This window comes from Trichomycterus rosablanca, chromosome 25 (genome assembly GCF_030014385.1).
Source record: "Trichomycterus rosablanca isolate fTriRos1 chromosome 25, fTriRos1.hap1, whole genome shotgun sequence".
In the NCBI taxonomy this organism is placed as follows: domain Eukaryota; kingdom Metazoa; phylum Chordata; class Actinopteri; order Siluriformes; family Trichomycteridae; genus Trichomycterus; species Trichomycterus rosablanca.
Genome location: NC_086012.1, coordinates 5,504,191 through 5,526,526, shown reverse-complemented (window position 1 = coordinate 5,526,526; position 22,336 = coordinate 5,504,191). Strand labels below are relative to the sequence as shown.

The 22,336-nt window shown below is 44.0% G+C and overlaps 2 protein-coding genes across 2 annotated transcripts in view; one reads left to right on the top strand and one right to left on the bottom strand.

The window, feature by feature from the left end:
• Positions 1 to 10,904, bottom strand: part of urb1 (URB1 ribosome biogenesis homolog) — a 34,351-nt gene extending 23,447 nt beyond the window's left edge. Inside the window, exons 1-15 of the mRNA XM_062987407.1 lie at positions 10,775 to 10,904; positions 9,487 to 9,626; positions 8,288 to 8,439; positions 7,399 to 7,528; positions 7,214 to 7,310; positions 7,052 to 7,137; positions 6,852 to 6,977; positions 5,711 to 5,838; positions 4,863 to 5,058; positions 2,980 to 3,117; positions 2,053 to 2,223; positions 1,843 to 1,972; positions 1,629 to 1,751; positions 335 to 447; positions 7 to 126 (exon numbers count right to left, since the gene is read on the bottom strand). Coding sequence (XP_062843477.1) covers positions 7 to 126; positions 335 to 447; positions 1,629 to 1,751; positions 1,843 to 1,972; positions 2,053 to 2,223; positions 2,980 to 3,117; positions 4,863 to 5,058; positions 5,711 to 5,838; positions 6,852 to 6,977; positions 7,052 to 7,137; positions 7,214 to 7,310; positions 7,399 to 7,528; positions 8,288 to 8,439; positions 9,487 to 9,626; positions 10,775 to 10,904 — 1,980 coding nt within the window. The remainder of the gene's footprint in view (positions 1 to 6; positions 127 to 334; positions 448 to 1,628; positions 1,752 to 1,842; positions 1,973 to 2,052; positions 2,224 to 2,979; positions 3,118 to 4,862; positions 5,059 to 5,710; positions 5,839 to 6,851; positions 6,978 to 7,051; positions 7,138 to 7,213; positions 7,311 to 7,398; positions 7,529 to 8,287; positions 8,440 to 9,486; positions 9,627 to 10,774) is intronic.
• A 1,504-nt stretch (positions 10,905 to 12,408) lies between these two features.
• med17 (mediator complex subunit 17) lies at positions 12,409 to 21,630 on the top strand. The gene is made up of 13 exons (XM_062987699.1): positions 12,409 to 12,481; positions 14,348 to 14,609; positions 14,696 to 14,859; positions 15,161 to 15,380; positions 16,561 to 16,697; positions 16,786 to 16,867; positions 17,432 to 17,584; positions 19,140 to 19,270; positions 19,364 to 19,548; positions 19,636 to 19,773; positions 19,862 to 19,979; positions 20,939 to 21,098; positions 21,246 to 21,630. Exons 2-13 carry the CDS (start codon positions 14,375 to 14,377, stop codon positions 21,452 to 21,454), a joined length of 1,932 nt encoding a protein of 643 aa, XP_062843769.1. The 5' UTR covers positions 12,409 to 12,481; positions 14,348 to 14,374; the 3' UTR covers positions 21,455 to 21,630.
• The last annotated feature ends 706 nt before the right edge of the window (positions 21,631 to 22,336 follow it).

Sequence of the window (22,336 nt, the reverse complement as noted above, 5' to 3'; positions counted from 1 at the left end):
CCCTACCTTTAAGATAAGCATCCTAGTTGAGGTCCTCAGATGAGTGCTGCTACTGTTGACGAACATCTTCAGCAGCACGTACAAAACGGACCGCTCCACCCCCTCCTGTTCAAGAGCCCCGGCATCCTGGAGTAAAATATGACAAACAAAAAAAGAACCATAAAAATAAAGGTATTAATAAATATATTAAGTTTTTTGTTTAGCAGTATTAATAAATTAATATATCTTTTTTTATTTATTAGGATTTATATGTCTTTTTACACACTTTGGTTACACTCATGACAGGACAGGTAACCCCTGGTTACACATTTCTATTTAAAAAATTTTGTATTACCTGGAGGTGGAACCAGGAGAACTTGCTGGCGGGCAGCTCCAGTGCCAGCTGCAAGATCTGATACTGCAGGACAGGAGGAACATCTTCATTTGTCGCCTTCGCTGAAACGATGCCTGTAGAAGTCGAACAAGACAGACATCCACTGTATTATGGTTCAATTAAGCAAAGTCAGTCTTACTATTATATAATACCATACTATATTATATTATTATATGCCAATCTTTGCAGTGATGTGTTAGTAAAGATGTGTAAACTGGTGTATGAGGAGCATCAGTATCTGTAGCTTGGAGTATGTTTGGTAGATACCGTGTCCCAAACCACATTCTATTGTATGTCATATATAAACACCACCACCAGTGATGTTCAAATATAACAATTCTATTAAGTAAGCAGAATGTGATTTGAGACAAAGCCTTTGGTTTAAAAGGAAACTGTGGAACAGCATGTAAAACAGTAATACTTCATTACTGGAAATACACTCAGTGTTTGAATTCCCCACCCACATAGTCCGGTCATCCCGCACTAGCAGAAACGTGTCTGCTGCAGGCACTGCTAATTATGCCAATTATGTTTCGAACCGAGGAGTTCAGAATCTCGGCGCTGGTGTGCTAGCGGAATATCCCGCTGCGCCACCTGGGCGCCTAGATGTGAATTATTATTTATTTTTTTATTTTTTTTATAATTATCTATTTTTTTCCCACTTTTCCCCCCCAAATTTTCTCCCCTATTCTAGTCGTGTCCAATTACCCTGACTGCGTCCTCTATACTGGTTCGACCCTTCACCGCTGACTGAGGACGCCTCTCAAATGGCTTGCGCCCCCTCCGGTACGCAATCAGTTCAGACTGCATTTTTCACCTGCACGAGTCGAGTTCATACACTAATAGACGCTGTGCACGGAGGGCCACACCCCCATCAGCATTATTCCTCAGCCCTGTGCAGGCGCCAGCAGTCAGCCAGCAGGGGCCGCAGTCGTACCAGTTATGAGGACCTATGATCCGACTCTCTACCCTCTAACCCTGAACAACAGTCAATCGTTGTTCATGCTGCTGTCCAACCCAGTCAGAGAGGTAGAGTCGAGATTCGATGCGATGCGATGCGATGCATTCAGAACCCCGACTCTGGTTCTGAATGCACCACCTGGGCGCCTAGATGTGGATTCTTAATAGGTAACAATATATTCTTATTTTCAAAAGCGGATAAACAGTAGGGCCACCCTTAGCTTCCAGATCGCACGTAATAATAATACAGTACATATTCTGTCGCTAGATTTCCTAGTGTAAAATTCATTCTTACCTTTTAACAGTTTGCTGAAGTCGAACTTGCTCTCAGTAACAAGGTGAGGAACAACTCTCTGATACAAACAAATCACTTGGAGCAGGAGAGCCTTAAATAAGATCAGTTTTGGGTCCCGCTCACCTAAAGCACGTATTATAAACACTTTAATAAAGATAAATCTAATAAATAATAATAGATAAAACCACAGAACTAGCGATGTAAAGTGCATTACCGTGATCTTCACTCATAACCTGATACTCCCCCTTTGGTTCTACTGAAACGGATTTTGAATCCACTGTGTCGTTCTTCTTTTTGGACAGCGACTGCCACTTTGACACGATGGACATCACGTCAGGTAAAATCTGTCGCAAGAGAAATATTTATCATCAATTTATTCATAATTACGGTCTGGATTATGTAAGATTACGTAAGACGTTCTTACCTTGCTCAGGGCTTCCCTGTAAAGCTGAACGAAGTCTTCCATGGAGCTGAGACTGCCTGTGTCGCAACTGTCCGACGATCGCTTTAGACAGTGCTCAATATTCTTCTGAGCTCTCTTTAGGATGAAAGCTAGCAGAGACAGGGTAGCGTGCTGTCCCCCCACACCAGGCAGCTATTTAAATTATATTTAAATAATAGTCAGTACTGTAAAGAACTAACAGCATTCCGTCAGCATGAGAATCAATATGCATTTTCTCCCCCTTTTTCTCCCCGCATCCAATTGCCCGATTGCGTCATGCTTCCTCTCCACCAATGCCGATCCCTGCTCTGATTGAGGAGAACGAAGCTAACTCACACCCCCTCCGACCTGCGGGCAGCAGCCGTATGCATCTCGTCACCTACACTTTGACGAGTGCAGTGCGGATCAGCACTGTGTACGGAGAGACACACCCTGACAGCACTCTTTCCTCGTCTCTGTGCAGGCACCATCAATCAGCCGGCAGAGGTCGTAATTGCATCAGTTATTAGAGAGACCCCGTCCGGCTTTTGATACCCCACCCCTATCTGAACAACAGGCCAATCGTTGTTCACGTGGCTGCTCAGCCCAGCCGGCAGGCAGAGCCGGGATTTGATACGATGTATTTGAGATCCCGGCTCTGGTTCCAGCGTGTGTTTTTACCGCTGCGCCACCTGAGCGCCCCCTTGGGACACATCCCTTAATCATTTAATCCAGATGTTTCGTTCAGTCACAAGTACAGGGTCTGCAACTGTACTTCACCCCTGGAGTTGAGAAGCCAAACAGCGGGATTCAAAGCCATAACCTTCTAGCTGGCAACTAACAGCTATACCCACAAGGCTACCACATGGCAATGGTAGAGCTTTTTGAAGTCATTAGAAATATGAATGAATTAAATCAATACAGACTTACATTGAGTCCCTGAGTAAAGAAGGTCTTGTTGCACACAGGAGGGAGGGAGGTGACCTGAACCATGCTGAGTAAACGGGACGCAGGAATCATTTCTTGCGACTGCACCGCCGAAGACACCTCAGGCTGGGCCTGATAAATCTACAACACAAACATTTTTTTTTAAATGCCAAATACAGTGTATCACAAAAGTGAGTACACCCCTCACATTTCTGCAGATATTTAAGTATATCTTTTCATGGGACAACACTGACAAAATGACACTTTGACACAATGAAAAGTAGTCTGTGTGCAGCTTATATAACAGTGTAAATTTATTCTTCCCTCAAAATAACTCAATATACAGCCATTAATGTCTAAACCACCGGCAACAAAAGTGAGTACACCCCTAAGAGACTACACCCCTAAATGTCCAAATTGAGCACTGCTTGTCATTTTCCCTCCAAAATGTCATGTGATTTGTTAGTGTTACTAGGTCTCAGGTGTGCATAGGGAGCAGGTGTGTTCAAATTAGTAGTACAGCTCTCACACTCTCTCATACTGGTCACTGAAAGTTCCAACATGGCACCTCATGGCAAAGAACTCTCTGAGGATCTTAAAAGACGAATTGTTGCGCTACATGAAGATGGCCAAGGCTACAAGAAGATTGCCAACACCCTGAAACTGAGCTGCAGCACAGTGGCCAAGATCATCCAGCGTTTTAAAAGAGCAGGGTCCACTCAGAACAGACCTCGCGTTGGTCGTCCAAAGAAGCTGAGTGCACGTGCTCAGCGTCACAGCCAACTGCTGTCTTTGAAAGATAGGCGCAGGAGTGCTGTCAGCATTGCTGCAGAGATTGAAAAGGTGCGGGGTCAGCCTGTCAGTGCTCAGACCATACGCCGCACACTACATCAAATTGGTCTGCATGGCTGTCACCCCAGAAGGAAGCCTCTTCTGAAGTCTCTACACAAGAAAGCCCGCAAACAGTTTGCTGAAGACATGTCAACAAAGGACATGGATTACTGGAACCATGTCCTATGGTCTGATGAGACCAAGATTAATTTGTTTGGTTCAGATGGTCTCAAGCATGTGTGGCAGCAATCAGGTGAGGAGTACAAAGATAAGTGTGTCATGCCTACAGTCAAGCATGGTGGTGGGAATGCCATGGTCTGGGGCTGCATGAGTGCAGCAGGTGTTGGGGAGTTACATTTCATTGAGGGACACATGAACTCCAATATGTACTGTGAAATACTGAAGCAGAGCATGATCCCCTCCCTCCGGAAACTGGGTCGCAGGGCAGTGTTCCAGCATGATAATGACCCCAAACACACCTCTAAGACGACCACTGCTTTATTGAAGAGGCTGAGGGTAAAGGTGATGGACTGGCCAAGCATGTCTCCAGACCTAAACCCAATAGAACATCTTTGGGGCATCCTCAAGCGGAAGGTGGAGGAGCGCAAAGTCTCGAATATCCGCCAGCTCCGTGATGTCGTCATGGAGGAGTGGAAAAGCATTCCAGTGGCAACCTGTGAAGCTCTGGTAAACTCCATGCCCAGGAGAGTTAAGGCAGTTCTGGGAAATAATGGTGGCCACACAAAATATTGACACTTCAGAAACTTTCACTAAGGGGTGTACTCACTTTTGTTGCTGGTGGTTTAGACATTAATGGCTGTATATTGAGTTATTTTGAGGGAGGAATAAATTTACACTGTTATATAAGCTGCACACAGACTACTTTTCATTGTGTCAAAGTGTCATTTTGTCAGTGTTGTCCCATGAAAAGATATACTTAAATATCTGCAGAAATGTGAGGGGTGTACTCACTTTTGTGATACACTGTATATATATATATATATATATACTGTATATAAGCATGTATTTCGATGCACCCTCCACATTTCACTCACTTTCTTCAGCAGTGTGATGCTCTCCAGCCAGGTCGCTTTCATGCGCGGAGCGAAGGAGAACTGAGTTTCTTTAAAGTATCGTCGCAGGATATCAGGGTTGCATTTCAGGATGCTGACGAGCAGCTCGGCCACCAGCTCGTCCTCCATGGCTTGCTTGAGGCTCACGGCGAACTGCAGCAGGACGATGTTTCCGGTTCTGAAAACATGTGGCATCAGAGCTTTAAGAACGGAAACTGACGTGCAAGATCACGGGGCAAACTTCCGACATTCTTCCCGGCAAACTCCACAAAGAAAGGATCCAGACTGCTCCACCTGGGACTCGAACCCAGGACCCTCTTGCTGTGAGGCAACAGTGCTACCCACCAAGCCACCATGCTATCCCAATCAGTTTATTAAATAGAATTGGTAATCCAGCTTAGTTAAACCTGTGGTCCCACTGTGGTTTACATTATGTAACATAAAGCCTCCACAAGGGGGCGTTCACAAACAAACGTATTCGGATTATTAGTGTATATGCTTGTTCAAATTCATTTATTTAATTATTTTATTTCTCTGCAACCCATTATTTTGGCTCGTGGACCTTAAAACCCTGCACTGAACCACAGTGAGTGCCATTATGTCCAATAGAAATAATATTACTGCTGCAATTACGACCTCTGCTGGCTGAGCTATGATGCCTGCACAGAGACGGGGGATAATGGAGATCAGTGCTTAAATCTCAGTGCACGATACAGTTCTCCATATAAACCCGCCTTGTCGGAAAGGGGCGTGTGTTAGTCACGGCTCTTCTCTGACAGGACGGGAGGAATAATTTAATTATTTAAAGAGAAAAATACTACAACACTTACCGTCCAGCCGTCCCCAGACTCGGATCATGGAAGCTGATTCCGTTTTTGCGTGAGCAGCAGACTTCAAGGAGGAAGTTGTGAACCAGCTCTCGTACAGCGAGCTTTCCTCCTTCCTGTTCATTTACACCCTAACAAAAATTACAAATATATAAAAGTACGTCTTTATGGATGGACCCAGGCCTCTGCCATAATGTTTGCCATTAGTCGACAATTAAGACATTAAGCATCGTATTAAGAAATATATGCAGGTCAGTGGGAGCTCTTTGGTTAGGGCTGTAGACCAATAGTTCGCCAGTTCGAATCTCGGCTCTGCTATCGACCAGCCGAGTGCCTATACAGAGAATGTCTGCGTCCAAATTCGCATACTTCCAGTATGTGAAAGCAGTACTCGAGAGCGGGTAGTGTATCCGAAAACGTAGTATTCATTAAACAGTACGCGAAAAGTACCCGGGTGACCAACTGCACGGGCGACCACAGCACCAACAGCACACTGCGGTCCATTTACAACTGTGGCGATGTGAAGTCATGCATCACGTGATGGTGGTACGATGGCAGACGTAGTACGTACGAGGTGGCCACCGGCCGAGCAGTGCATACTGCCTCAAGTTTAGTATGTACTGTTTAAGTATGCGGGCGGCACGGTGGCTTAGTGGGTAGCTCTGTCGCCTCACAGCAAGAAGGTCCTGGGTTCGATCCGGGTCCCTTCTGTGCGGAGTTTGCATGTTCTCCCCGTGTCTGCGTGGGTTTCCTCCGGGTGCTCCGGTTTCCTCCCACAGTCCAAAAACATGCAGTCAGGTGAATTGGAGACGCTGAATTGCCCTATAGGTGAATGTGTGTGTATGTGTGTCTGCCCTGCAATGGACTGGCGTCCCGTCTAGGGTGTAACTGTGTGCCTTGCGCCCATTGAAAAGCTGGTATAGGCTCCAGCCCCCCCCCCCCCCCCGACCCTAATCGGATAAGCGGATAAGAAAAAAAATGAATGTTTAAGAATGTAAGACAGTTGACCTCTGCCGGCTGCTTGAAATCGTCTGCACAGAGACGGGGGGTAATGGAGATCAGTGTGTTACTCTCCGTGCGCTATACAGATCTCTATACAGATCGGGTGATTAAAAAATTATAGTTTTTTAATAAGAAAGCATACCTCAGTATGATCAGTGGTGGCATCCACAATCCCGTTCCACTTATACAGAGAAGCGATCTGAGTCAAAGTGGAAGCAGTGAAGAAACGCAACTTCTGTGTTTTACTGACCGCCGAGTTTTGGACAACCTAGACGAATCAAAAGCGGAGTTAACATGGAAAACTACAATATATCGTAAACAAAAATCGGATTAAAGACTTACTTTTGTCTGTAACGTGGATAAAATCAAGCTGATAACTGACAACCTGTCTTCTTTCAGCCCCGTGTTTAAGAATCCTGACAGGAAATCTAAACAACAATAAAGGAATGAAGGCGTGTCCCCAGTGCACAGTGTAAAACCAGAGTTCTATGTAGTTAATAATACCTCTGGTGTCCAGTATGTGTCCTAACGATGAACCGTCTCCGTACATAAGAAACGACAGGGCGAACTGGACGTAGGCCGTCCGAACGTCTGGCCGGCCCTTCGATTAAAAACAAAAACATCCATTATTAAGATTCCATTATTAAACGTACATCTGTATTTATAAAAATGAATGCGCCAGCGCTTACCGCTTTGTCCCTAAGCCGAGCGAGGTTGCTGAGAGTTTTGCTGAAGACGAAATTGGTCAAGACGTCGTTCGCGGCGTCCGTACCCTGGGACACCATAGCCGTCAACAAGCAGAGGCACCGCCGGACGACTCTGTACACGTACACACACACCAAACAAGGTTCGCTCATTTATTACACACTTCTGCACACAGACGGGGGATAATGGAGAGCAGTGCGTGACTCTTTGCGCGCGATACGGATCTCCATACACGTAGGTTTAAAGAAGCAGTCGGTCAGTGTTAGTCACAGCTCTCCTCGGTCAGGAGTAAAGGTCTGGAGCAGTCGAGTGATTGCGTGATTGGATATGACTAAATTACATTACAATTACAATTGATTGCATTAAAAATAGGGCAGTGGTAGGTCAGCGGTTGATGTATTGGACTAGTAATCATAAAGTTGCCAGGCGTTCAAGCCACACTGTTACCAAGTTGCAACTGTTGGGCCCCTGAGCAAGGCCCCTAACCCTCAATTGCTTGAATGTAAAAAACAGCTGGATATGAAATAATGCAGCAAACACTGCCTTTACTGGAAGGGTCTTATCGGGTGGCAGGGTAAGCAAAAAGATCTGGGTTCGATTCCCATGTGTGTCCCTCCAGGTGCTCCGGATTCCTCCCACAGTCCAAAGACATGCATTCAGGCTACCTGGAGATACTAAAGCCCCCCTAGGTATGAGTGTTAGTGTGTTTGCCCTGTGATGAACTGGCAACCCGTCCGTTGTGTTTCCTGCCTTTCGCCCAGTGATTCGGACCCGCCGTGCCCCCGAATAGGTTAAAGCCGTAGTAAAACAGACAATGAATGAAAGAATTTTGGGAAATTAAAACAGAGAAATGCAAAACAACACGGCACTTACTGATGATTCTTCGATGACAGGGTGGACTGCAGCAGCTTCATGTGCGAGGAGACGGTCTTCTTGACGATTGTGGAGCCAACCAGGCTTAAATGAGAGAGGTCACTCGCTGTCCGGAGCAAAATCAGTTCCAAGCTCTGAAATATCAGCATCAGCTGGGAACAAAAAAACATAATACCAATTTATATATATATACTGATCAGCCATGACATTAAAACCACCTCCTTGTTTATCAGCTCCACTTACCACATAGAAGCACTTTGTAGTTCTACACTTACTGACTGTAGTCCATCTGTTTCTCTACATACTTTTTTAACCTGCTTTCACTCTGTTCTTCAATGGTCAGGACCCCCCACAGAGCAGGTATTATTTAGGTGGTGGATCATTCTCAGCACTGCAGTGACACTGACCACTGGTGGTGGTGTGTTAGTGTGTATTGTGCTGGTATGAGTGGAGTATTTAAACACCGTGTCCACTCACTGTCCACTCTAATAGACTCCTACCTAGTTGGTCCACCCTGTAGATGTAAAGTCGGAGACGATCGCTCATCTATTGCTGCTGTTTGAGTCGGTCATCTTCTAGACCTTCATCAGTGGTCACAGGACGCTGCCCACGGGGCGCTGTTGGCTGGATATTTTTGGTTGGTGGACTATTCTCAGTCCAGCAGGGACAGTGAGGTGTTTAAAAACTCCAGCAGCGCTGCTGTGTCTGATCCACTCATACCAGCACAACACACACTATACACAACACACATCCACCACCCTAATAATATCTGCTCTGTGGGGGTCCTGACCATTGAAGAACAGCATGAAAGGGGGCTAGCAAAGCATGCAGAGAAACAGATGGACTACAGTCAGTAATTGTAGAACTACAAAGTGCTTCTATATGGTAAGTAGAGCTAAAAAAATGGACAGTGAGTGTAGAAACAAGGAGGTGGTTTTAATGTTATGGCTGATCAGTGTATATATCCTAATAAGAGTCGCGCTGTGGGAAAGATTCAACAGACGAAAAGCAGGAAACACTCCGCACAGGAAACCCACACAGACACAGGGAGAACATGCAAACTCCACACAGAAAGAAAATCAAACCCAGAACCTTCTTGTTGTGAGACGATACTATTAAATCTGTTTTTAAATCAATCTTTACTGCATCTACCAGTCCATCAGCACCAAAATACAAAACGTATTTACAGATACACTTACCTCAGCTTCGGAATTTGAAGCTCCATCCAGTAAGGACAGTATTTCTGCACATTCTGCTGAGATCTTTATGTAGCCCTCGACTACATCATACAGGTCGGCACCTGGAAGCTTTTTTGCAGTCTGGATGAAGTTTTCTAAGCCTGCAAAGTAAGTGTAAAATTAAATCAATGTATTAGCATGTGGTGGGTATTTTAACAGGTAATAATGTACAACTTTATTTAATGCTCATGCTCATATATATATACACGCCTATTAACCATAGCAGTAAAACCACCTCCTTGTTTCTACACTCACTGTCCATTTTATTAGCTCCACTTACCGTACAGAAGCACTTTGTAGTTCTACAATTACTGACTGTAGTCCATCTGTTTCTCTGCATGCTTTGTTAGCCCCCTTTTCATGCTGTTCTTCAATGGTCAGGATTCTCCCAGGACCCCCAAAGAGCAGGTATTATTTAGGTGGTGGATCATTCTCAGCACTGCAGTGACACTGACATGATGGTGGTGTGTTAGTGTGTGTTGGACTGTCACTGCTGGACTGAGAATAGTCCACCAACCAAAAATATCCACCCAACAGCGTCCTGTGACGTCCTAGAAGATGACCGACTCAAACAGCAGCAATAGATGAGCGATCGTCTCTGACTTTACATCTACAAGGTGGACCAACTAGGTAGGAGTGTCTAATAGAGTGGACAGTGAGTGGACACAGTATATAAAAAACTCCAGCAGCGCTGCTGTGTCTGATCCACTCATACCTGCACAACACACACTAACACACCACCACCATGTCAGTGTCACTGCAGTGCTGAGAATGACCCACCACCTGAATAATACCTGCTCGGTGGCTCGGTGGGTAGCACTGTCGCCTCACAGCAAGAAGGTCCTGAGTTCGATTCCCAGGTGGGGCGGTCTGGGTCCTTTCTGTGTGGAGTTTGCATGTTCTCCCCGTGTCTGTGTGGGTCTCCTCCGGGAGCTCCGGTTTCCTCCCACAGTCCAGGTTAATTGGAGATACAAAATTGCCCTAAGTGAGTGTGACTGTGTGTCTGCCCTGTGATGGACTGGCGACCTGTCCAGGGTGAACTGGACCCACCGCGACTCTGAATCGTATAAAGCGGTGGTAAAGCTGACATCGAATGAAATAATGAATTAATTTTATTTCGAATTTAATCGTGCTTGTGATTTGTCATCATGCAGTCTCAATGGAATAAAGTAGTTTAACAATAATAAAGTTTATTAATAACTAATAAGGTTTGTGACGTCACTTCAGATTCTTCCCATTCCCCACTTACCTTTAAATGTTTTGCTGGGATCCTTAAGCATGGATTTAAAAATAGTCCCATTAAATTCGCTTTTATCAGATTTATATTTCTTCTGCTGCACTGGAACATTTAAATCTTTGTTTTGACGTTTATTTGCCATTTTTGCTAAATAAACTGCTCACGTGGTCCGAGTGTAAAAATGTGCCAGTGCTGTTTTTTTCTTCTGGGATTGTTTTGATGGTGAACAAACCGGTTATTTAGCGCCCTGTCGCCCCCACCTGGACTTCTAGTGGAAATTGCAGAAAGTGTGAGAACTAGTATTTTATTTTATTTTATTATAGTCAGTTATTCATTGTCTGTTTTATCACCTTGACCTGATTCAGGGTCGCGGTGGGTACAATTCACTTGGCGAAAAGTAGGAAACACCCTAGACAGGTCGCCAGTTCATCACACGGCACACACATACAGGAAGATTTTAGTATCTTTAGTTAATCTGACTGCATGTGTTTGGACTGTGGGAGGAAATAAGACACAGGGAGAACATGCAAACTTCAGACAGGAAGGATCCAGACTGCTCCACCTGGGAATCGAACCCAGGACCGTCTTGCCGTCTTAATTCAGAAGTCAGTTTAGTTTTATTTCTGGAGCAACTCCAATATAATACAGTGGTACCCTGTATCTCAACGTCCCCTAAACTCAAAGTCTTTAAAATTTGTACCCTTAAACTCAACGTTTACCTTAAACTCAACATGTTCAGTTTTTTTTTTAATGTATTTATTTAATTTCAAAATAACAATGACCAGTCGCCTTGTTCAGAGCTCGGCTTCAGTGGTGCGGTGATACATCATCAAAGTGCGAATATGAGACAAATCTGCATTTGTATGGAATAACCATCAAATTCACTCTGACAGCTTCTGCATGTATCTGTGTTTATCTGTATTTTCCTCCTGTTTTACTTTAATTTTTTTTAATTATCTATTTTTCCCACTTTTTTCCCCCCAATTTTCTCCCCTAATCAAGTCGTGTTCAACTACCCCCTCAGGTACGTACAGTCAGTACAGACTGCATTTTTCACCTGCACGAGTCGAGTTCATACACCGACGGGCACTGTGTACGGAGGGCCACACCCCCATCAGGATTATTCCTCAGCTCTGTGCAGGTGCCACCAGTCGCACCAGTCATGAGGACCTACGATCCGACTTTCTTACCCTCTAACCCTGAACAACAGCCGATCGTTGTTCATGCTGCCGCCCAGCCCGGTCGGAAAGGCAGAGCTGAGATCAGTCTGTTTTACTTTTAAACTTGTGTTACAGCTCGGTGTTCTGAAAAATGATAAGAATCGACTTTTTATTTCAGTGATTTTATATTACAGTATATTTGTGTTGTTTTCAGTGTATAAGTGTCAAAAACAACCACTTTATTTTACATAAGCCTAAAATATATGCAGCTCCACGGGACCATGGAGCGCATTAACAAGTTTCCAATACATCCTTATGGAAAAAAAAACCTTGAAACTCAACGCCTTTTAAACTCGACGCCACTCCCAGAACCAAAACCAATAGACGTTGAGTTTTAAGGTACTACAGTACTGTGTATTTACACATTTGTAATGCTTCCTCCAGTCCAGCTGGTGGCAGTAAAGATCTTTATTCAGCTGCTCACTGGCGACGAGGCAGAGTTATTCGGGGTTTCAGTAGCTGGATGGAAGCGTAATAAAGAAGCTAATTATTTAAATATGTAAGTAATATATTGTTTATATATATTTGGTCCATTCTGTCTTGTAGTGAATATGGAATGTTATATGAGAGCTTATATGTGCGTAGTTATTAAGTTTAGTACTTACTTACCTATATTAACAATAAATTGTCTAACAGTTAGCTTCTATTAGCTGTTGATTAGCTGTTATATTGTATATAACATATAGTTAGTTAAGTCTCAGTATTAAATAAAATCAGCACTGCAGGCTAAATATTCTCATGTTTATTATTTTTGCTTGCTTAATGTAAAACAAGTAAACACTAAAACAGTAAATAAACACATAGGCAGGAGAGGAGTATTCAAATTTAACATGATTTATTCATTCATTGTCTTATCCGCTTATCCAATTAGGGTCGCGGGGGGTGCTGGAGCCTATCCCAGCTTTTCAATGGGCGCAAGGCACACAGTAACACCCTGGACGGGACGCCAGTACATCGCAGGGCACACACACACACACACACACACACACACACACACACACCCCCACCCATTCACTTATAGGGCAATTTTGTGTCCCCAATTCACCTCACTTGCACGTCTTTGGACTGTGGGAGGAAACCCACGCAGACACGGGGAGAACATGCGAACTCCCCACAGAAAGGACCCGGACCGCCCCAGCTGGGGATCGAACCCAGGACCTTCTTGCTGTGAGGCGACAGCGCTACCCACTGATCCGCCGTGCCGCCCAATTTAATATTAATACATCTATAGGGTTAAGTTTCAAGTTGCGACCTTATGACCTTATCAAGCACAGTGCATTGCCCCCATTCCCAGCATTTCGTATCCAGACTTCAGTCTATAATTTTATATTATTATCACTGGTAGTAGCAGTAGTATTACTTAGGCAGTAAATAAATAAATACATATACAAGCTGTGATATGCCTCTAAAACAAGATAACTGCTAATTAACCTTAATTAGTTCGTAAGACCGGGCGGCACGGTGGCTTAGTGGGTAGCACTGTCGCCTCACAGCAAGAAGGTCCTGGGTTCGATCCCCAGGTGGGGCGGTCCGGGTCCTTACTGTCCGGAGTTTGCAGGTTTCCACTTGGGGCTCCGGTTTCCTCCCACAGCACAAAAACATGCGGTCAGGTTAATTGGAGATACTGAATTGCCTTATAGGTGAGTGGGTGTGTGTGTATGTGTATCTGCCCTGTGATGGGTGTTACTGTGTGCCTTGCGTCTATTGAAAAGCTGGGATAGGCTCCAGCTCCCCCACTTTGGGGTTAGGCAGTTAGGAAAGTGAGTGAGTGAATTAGTTCATACAGTAGTAACAGTCTACAGGCATTGTTGTTTATTTTTTATTCTTCAGCGAGCTTACTAACGTCACACTAATGTGTGGCTTAGGGCAGTTGTAAGTTAAGGTATTGGACAAGTAATCTGAAGGTTGGTGGTTCAGGCCCTCCCACTACCAGGTTGCCACTGTTGGGCCCTTGAGCAGGGTCGTTAACCCTCAATTGCTTAGATTATATATGTATACTGTCACAAATGTAAGTCACTTTGGATAAATGCTGAAAATGTAAATGTGCCCTTTACCAAGGGCCCAACAGTGGCTGCATAGCAGAGTCTGGATTTGAACCGACAATCTTCTGATTGATAGCCCAAGGCTCTGCCCACTAGGCTACGACTGTCCGATTGAGAGTGCAGCTACAGTCTGTACGGACTGAAAACAGTCTGTTTTCTATACCCGACCTCAGTGTGCAGTCTCACTACATGTGAAATAATGCACATTTTTTATTTAGCGTATTGTGCATTATGTTCTGTGTAATACTTTAGTGTTTAGGATTGCATGTAAAACGTTTTGATGGAATGAAATGATCCCCTAGCTTTTGCTTCGTGTTTTACAGTTCAGAAGCCGAATAAATAAAATCAGGATGTCGGGAGGACCCGCAGTATCTGTGAGCATCGAGTCGTCATGTGAGCGGCAGGTACAGGAGGTTTCCCTGGATGGAGTGGAGACGTACGTGCCCCCGCTTTCCATGTCCCAAAACCTTGCGAAGCTCGCACAGCGCATTGACTTCGGTCAGGACTCTGACTCAGAAGAGGTAGACCCGAACGGGGAAATCAGAGAGTCTGAGTGGAACAAGCTGAACCCACAGGAGGAGGAAGGTGGGTGTACTGAAAGACATTTTTCTCAACCCTGTCCGAACTCATTTTATTCTGCCGTGTTTAAACTATAATTTGACTTCCGCCAGGCTCGGTGAAGTTCCAGCCGAGTTTGTGGCCGTGGGACTCGGTGAGAAACCAACTACGCGGCGCTCTGACTGAGATGTGTGTGCTTCATGACATGCTTAGTGTCATCAAGGAAAAGAAGTACATGGCTCTCGACCCAGTATCCCAGGACCCTGCCGCTACCAAGGTAACCTTGCACTATGAGGCGGTCCTAGTGTAACCGAGCATCTTTGGAGTTTGCTGAGTATATAAAGTAAGAAATAAACTGTCGGGAGCAAAATACTTTACTTGCTTGTACTTTAAGGAGCAGCACAGACTACAGAGAGATGATCACGTGTGTAGAGAAGCACACTTTTCCATTGATAAAAAATGCACTCGATACGTAAACACATGCATCAGATTTGAATTTAGTAAGGCCCTAGTTATAGTGTATACAAGCCAAGTAATCGTGCCTTATTGTTGAACACTGTATTACTCTGTGTGTTCAGACCCCTCAAGTCTTTCAGCTGATCAGTAAGAAGAAGTCTTTGGCTACTGCAGCCCAGTTGCTGCTGAAGGGGGCTGAAAAGCTGTCCAAGTCTGTGGCAGAGACCCAGGAGCAGCGGCGTCAGCGGGACTTCAACGCGGAACTGCTTCACCTTCGCTCGCAGTGGAAGCTGCGCAAAGTCGGAGACAAAATACTGGGAGACCTGAGCTACCGCAGCGCAGGTGAGTTCTGCTATAAGTCCGTCATGCTGGGATGTGTGCTAACCATTTGTTTAAATTGTGGTTTTATAATTGATAAATGGTAATAAATGGTACAATAAATAAATGGTTATAATTTATAAATGGCTTCTATTATTATTAATGTACCCGATGCACAATTTGCACATACTTTTTTAGCGTACCATATATTGTATATATGCAAGTTGTACATTTGCCACACCAGTTAAACTACTGGAGGCCAATAATTTCCCTCTGGATAAATAAGGTATCCATCCATTCACCCATCCATCCATTCACCCATCCATCCATCCTTCCATCCACCCATCCATCTATCCACCCATCCATCCATTCACCCATCCATCCATTCACCCATCCATCCATCCATCCACCCATCCATCTATCCACCCATCCATCTATCCATCCACCCATCCATCCATCCACCCATCCATCTATCCATCCATCCATCTATCCATCCATCCATCTATCCATCCATCCATCCATCCATCCATCCATCCATCCATCCATCCACCCATCCATCCACCCATCCATCCATCCATCCACCCATCCATCTATCCATCCATCCATTCACCCATCCATCCATCCATTCACCCATCCATCCATCCATCCATCCATTCACCCATCCATCCATTCACCCATCCATCCATTCACCCATCCATCCATCCACCCATCCATCCATCCATCCACCCATCCACCCATCCATCCATCCATTCACCCATCCATCCACCCATCCATCCATCCATTCACCCATCCATCCATCCACCCATCCATCCATCCATTCACCCATCCATCCATCCATCCATCCATCCACCCATCCATCCATCCATCCATCCACCCATCCATCCACCCATCCATCCATCCATTCACTCATCCATTCACCCATCCATCCATCCACCCATCCATCCATCCATTCACCCATCCATCCACCCATCCATCCATTCACCCATCCATCCACCCATCCATCCATCCACCCATCCATCCATCCACCCATCCATCCATCCACCCATCCATCCATCCATCCATCCACCCATCCATCCATTCACCCATCCATCCATCCATCCATCCATTCACCCATCCATTCACCCATCCATCCATCCATCCATCCATCCATCCATCCATGGCTGTTAATTTGCTGAACTGTTCCGTGTCCTCTCCTTCCTTCCAGGATCTTTGTTCGCCCATCACGGTACCTTCGAGGTCATTAAAAACACAGACATTGATTTGGATAAGAAAATCCCAGATGATTACTGTCCTCTCAGAGTCCAGATTCCCAGTGACCTAGAGGGCTCAGCTTATATTAAGGTAAAGTGTTAGACCTTCGAGTTTACATGTAAAATGTGAAGCCTGCGGTGTACAGAAAATGGAGCGCTTGTGGTCTGTCATTGTCCAGGTTTCCATTCAAAAACAATCCCCTGATATCGGAGACCTGGGAACAGTCAACCTCTTCAGAAGACAACCCAAAGCTAAGCCAGGTAAACTTGGTCATAACAGAATCAATAACACACAATATGTTTATTTATTTTGTTATTTTTATTGACACCTTAAATTTTTGGACAGCTTGAACGTAATGAAAAGGAATGCACAATAATTACGAGGGTTCTTCAAAAAGTTTGTGCACTTTTATATTTTGGTTAGAAATGGGGTGGGTGGGTGGGTGGGAGGAGTAGTAATTGGTCGTGTCTGAGAGACTGAGAGATGCTTATAGTTAGAATTTAGCTCCATCTGATTTCCACATTTTTGTACCACTCAAAGAAGCTTTAAGGGGAAGAAGATTTTCATGTGATGATGATGTGAGAGCAGCGGTGCATCAACCCAAAACCCAAAACATTTTTTGCTGATGGCATTAAAAAGTTGGGACGACGCTGTGAACAATGTATCGGAAGGTGACAATGTAGAAAAGTGATGGAATTTGTTATTGAAATTCTTAATAAATAGTTTAAAAAAGTGCAGAAACTTTTTGAAGAACCCTCGTCTATCACAGGATTCCCGAATAGCTTCACAGCCTGACACGTCTCAATGTTTCCTTCCTCCATTAGGTTCCCATTCATGGCATCTAAAGCTGGAAGCCGCTCAGAATGTGCTGCTGTGTAAGGAGATCTTCGCTCAGCTCTCTCGGGAGGCGGTGCAGATAAAATCACATATTCCACACATTGTCGTCAAGAACCAGATCATCTCCCAGCCCTTTCCAGGTAAACACACCTGGCACTCCCAAATACACGATACGGACAAAAGTATTGGGACACGGCTCGGTGGGTAGCACTGTCGCCTAACGGCAAGAAGATCCTGGGTTCGATTCCTAGGTGGAGTGGTGCAGGTCATTGGTGCAGGTCATTTCATTTGCGTGGGTCTCCTCCCGCAGTACAAAGACGTGCAAGTGAGGTGAATTGGAGATACCAAAATTGTCCATGACTGTGTGTTTCACATTAAAGACTCCAGTAACTACCTGTCCTGTCATGAATGTAACCAAAGTGTGTAAAACATGACGTTAAAATCCTAATAAACTAAACCAAACTATTGGGACACACCTCTAAAAGGCTTAGTATTTATGAGCAAGAATGGGTTGGGATTCTAGTCAGTGTCTCAACAACAAGATTACAAGACGTTGTGATTTTACCATCTACAATCCATAACATAATTACAAGTTTTAGCACCATTGATACTGAGGGGTGCATATGCATATCATAGCTCCCTAGCTTCCTTCTGTACTTGCTACAACAGCCTGGTTTTGTAGTAAGAGAGTACAAATGCTAGACAGGCCTGCCTGCAGTCCAGACCTTTTTCCCCATCGAAAATGTTGTACATTATGAAGTGTACTATACTGTGCAACATCTGAGACCCCAAACTGTTAAAACCGAACAAGAATGGGTGAAAATTCCACTTCCCAGCCACAACAACTGGTGTACTTGGCTCACACGTGACTACAGAACATAGTTGAAGAAAAGATGATGCAGCACAGTGGTAAACATACACTCCAGTTTATTTACCACACCAAATTCCAACGTTTTTGGAATTTTTCGCCAATTAAATTTTAAATAAGCCTACAAACACAGCAGTATTTGCTGAATTTAGTGTAAAAAGGATTTGCAAATTATTTCTGTTTGTAATTATTGCATTTAATTAAGTATTTCTACTGTCTCAGCTTTTTTTGGAATGGGGTTTCAATATTAAATGCAGTATTAATATAGGGTAAATAATAGTGTTATATGGGATTAAGATTTTCTTTTGCAAGGTTATCTTATCTTTATGACCTTATTAAGCACAGTGCATAGCCCCCCTTAGCATGACCTTAATATATAATGTTTTTTATTACAATGTATAACCATTATTATTATTATTGCTATTACTATGAGACCTATACAAGCTGTTATATGCCACTAGCCAAGATTTGCAGCAGTTACAGGGATATTAAGCTTTAAGTGGTAACAAGGGTGGCAAGAAGGTCCTGGGTTTGATTCTCAGCTGGTGCCTTTTGGGTCTTTTCTGTGTGGAGTTTGCATGTTCTTCCTGTGTCTGTGTGGGTTTCCTCCAGGAGCTCCGGTTTCCTCCAACAGTCCAAAGACATGCAACTAACATTGATGAATCTGATGAATCTGTTCTGTCCAATGTAACTAAAGTGTGTAAAACATGACGTTAAAATCCTAATAAATAAAATGAGTAGTAACATTTTCAGGTTTCTGTAAATAGTGCATAGTTTTATACACTGGTGTGTGCCTGCAGTAGCTAACTGGATGTTAATCATTGTAGGACTTCAGCTCTCAATCTCACTCTGCCACTCAACTACTGAGAAGAAGAACCAGAGAGCTTCACCTGACAAAACCAAGTCTGATGACCATCTTTATGTGCTGGAGCACAACCTTCACCAGCTTATTAGAGAGGTACACGGACACTTCACCCAGCGCACACACAGTTCTTTGATTTTCCCATGTGTACATGTTGTGCCTCCTGCCTGACCGTACTTCTGTGTCCAGTTCCATAAGCAGAACCTGAGCTCCTCTGTGATCCCCCATCCCGCCAGCGCTCCATTCGCGTCAAAACGGTCGCGTCTGGCCGGACCGATGGCCTACAACAAAGCCGAGATCGGCTCTCTGCAGCAGTACGAGGGTTTGCTGGAGAAGATCATCAAACAAGCTAAACACATCTTCCTTAGAAGCAGGTAATCACTTCATCAATATTAATTCGTCTTCAGGTTAACATTCCTCCACCTTTAGAAGGAGGTCCACACGCTGTCTCTGTTTCTCAGGACGGCACGGACCGTCGACAATCTGGCAAGTCGTATCGAAGATCCTCAGATTCAGGCTCACTGGTCCAATATTAACGACGTTTATGAGTCGAGCGTCAAGGTTCTTATCACCTCACAAGGCTATGAGCAGATCTGCAAGTAAGAGCTTATCTAAATCATGGATTTTTGATGACAACAGTTATTGTTAATAACACTGATAATTATTGCTTTACACGCCCTGTTTCAGATCTATTCAGTTACAGTTAAATATTGGAGTGGAGCAGATCAAAGTTGTGCACAGAGATGGTCGTGTTATCACACTTTCTCATCAGGAACAAGAGCTGCAAGACTTTTTACTCTCACAGGTAATTGAATATAATACAGTATAACCATGCTTTAAAAAAGCCAAATCGTATTGTATGCTGTGGGTGTCACGGTGGATCGATGGGTAGCACTGCTGCATTTTAATCAACATCTATTTGGCATCATAAATCAACAGCTATTTGGCAGTTTTAGATATTCCAGTTGTTTGGTAAACTGAGTATTTGGTATCCGCACCAATCACCATTGTCTATTAACCATTAGGACCAGACCGGACCAGTTTGCCTTAGGAATGAAGAATAGCATTTATACTTAAGAACGTTACACCAGGGCCGCTCAGGTGGCGCAGCGATAAAAACACGCTAGAACTCCAGAGCTGGGATCTCGAATACATCATATCGAGTCTCAGCTCTGCCTGCCAGCTAGGCTGAGCAGCCACATGAACAACGATTGGCCTGTTGTTCTGATAGGGGTGGGATATTAAAGCCGGATAGGGACTCTCTCATAACTAATGCAATTAGTGGCGCCTGCACAGAGACGGGAAAAGAGGGTGTGTCTCTCCGTACACAGTGCTGATCCGCATTGCACTCGTCAAAGTGTAGGTGACAAGATGCATACGGCTGCTGCACATGTGTCGGAGGGGGCGTGGGTTAGCTTCGTTCTCCTCAATCAGAGCGGGGATCGGCATTGGTGGACAGGAAGCATGACGCTATCAGGTAATTAGACGCGCTAAAATGGAGAAGCGTTACACCAGCGGGAAGGTTTCAGACCACAACCTTCCCTGAAATGATAACACTGTCTCTTTTTATACCCCCAAACGCATGTTTCTTTGTGAAATTCGTGCAGTTCGAGGGGAACACGACCTGTCCCATGGTGTAGTCTCATTGGCTAACCCCCAAATGTCCATGCGTTGACGTTTGACAAAGCTAAACAAGCTTGAACCTCGATAACATTATCAAAACATAATAAAGAATATTAAGTAATATGTAGCCATTTGTTACAGATGTCTCAGCATCAGGTGCATGCGGTACAGCAGTTGGCGAAGGTGATGGGCTGGCACGTGCTGAGCTTCAGTAACCACGTGGGACTCGGAGCCATCGAGAGCATTGGCAACGCTTCTTCCATTACCGTAGCTTCACACAATGGAGCCTATGCCATCTCAGGTGAACACACTCTTACCTACATGCACACATTCACAGGTACACTCCCATACAGTGCTGTGAAAAAGTATTTGCCCCCTGCCTGATTTCTTTTCTGACCTCCTGTAAGGTTTTGAGTGTGTAACCAGTTGTGTGTGTTTGTCTGCACAGTACGAAACGGGCCTGAAAGCGGGTGTAAGGTCCTGGTTCAGTTTCCACGCTGCCAGGCTAAAGATCTGCCAAAGACTGACGTGCTGCAGGATGGAAAATGGAGCCATTTGCGAGGACCATATAAAGAAGTGCACTGGAGCAGGATGGAAGGAAGGAACTTCGTCTACAAAATAGAGCTTCTTATGGCAGCTTTGACTCCCTGTCCATAAAACCTGGATCTCTATGTTTATAATAAGCATCTGTCTTTATATTTACAGTTCCATTAGGGTAATATTTTTGTCGATGTAATTTTATACTGTATAGTGATATATTGCTTACTTGTGCTTGTACTTGTGCTGATTTTCAGTTTGTTTCCAAAGCTAAAAAATAAACACGGTAAACTCTGGGACATTTGGTCATTTTTGAGTTTTTTTAATTCACAAAATCATTATTATTTATAACAGTACTGTAATAATGAGGGTGTTAATTTTATTCAATGTGTTTGTAATTTGGTATTTATCCTACATTAACAATAAATAAGCTTAATTATTAACACTGCCTGGCTAAAAAAAGTCGTTTGGATTTAATTAAGCAAGTACACTATAGCCAAAAGTATTTAGACACCAGACCATTAGCTTGTTTGGGATGGGACGTCCCATTCCGTGTTTCACTGATAACACAGGCTTACCTCACACAAATGTAAAATTTCAATAAACAACTCTCGTTTGAGCCATGTTTTTCTTTGTCAGCCAAATTTAACAGCACATTAAAGTCTGTAGGCACTTTTTTGTAGACTGATTTGCATTTTAAGACTTGTATCGCCAGTATTTGTTTTAGAAATGCAAACTACAAAGCGATTCAGTATTTTTTTTACCTCAGCATTGAGTGATTCATAGCTGAAGAAGACCATCAATTTGTTTATGTTTCAGAAAGCCAGAATGTTCAACTATTAAACATAAATGCTTCGAGTTATACCAGTTATTCCGTAAGCTTTTTGCAATTGAGTTAAATAAAGTTGGGTGAACATTGTCTAAGTGCTGATTTCCTCATTTTTGCCAGGGGTCTGAAGTATTTATACATGTGATCTTTAAGTGCAATAATGTTTTGATGAT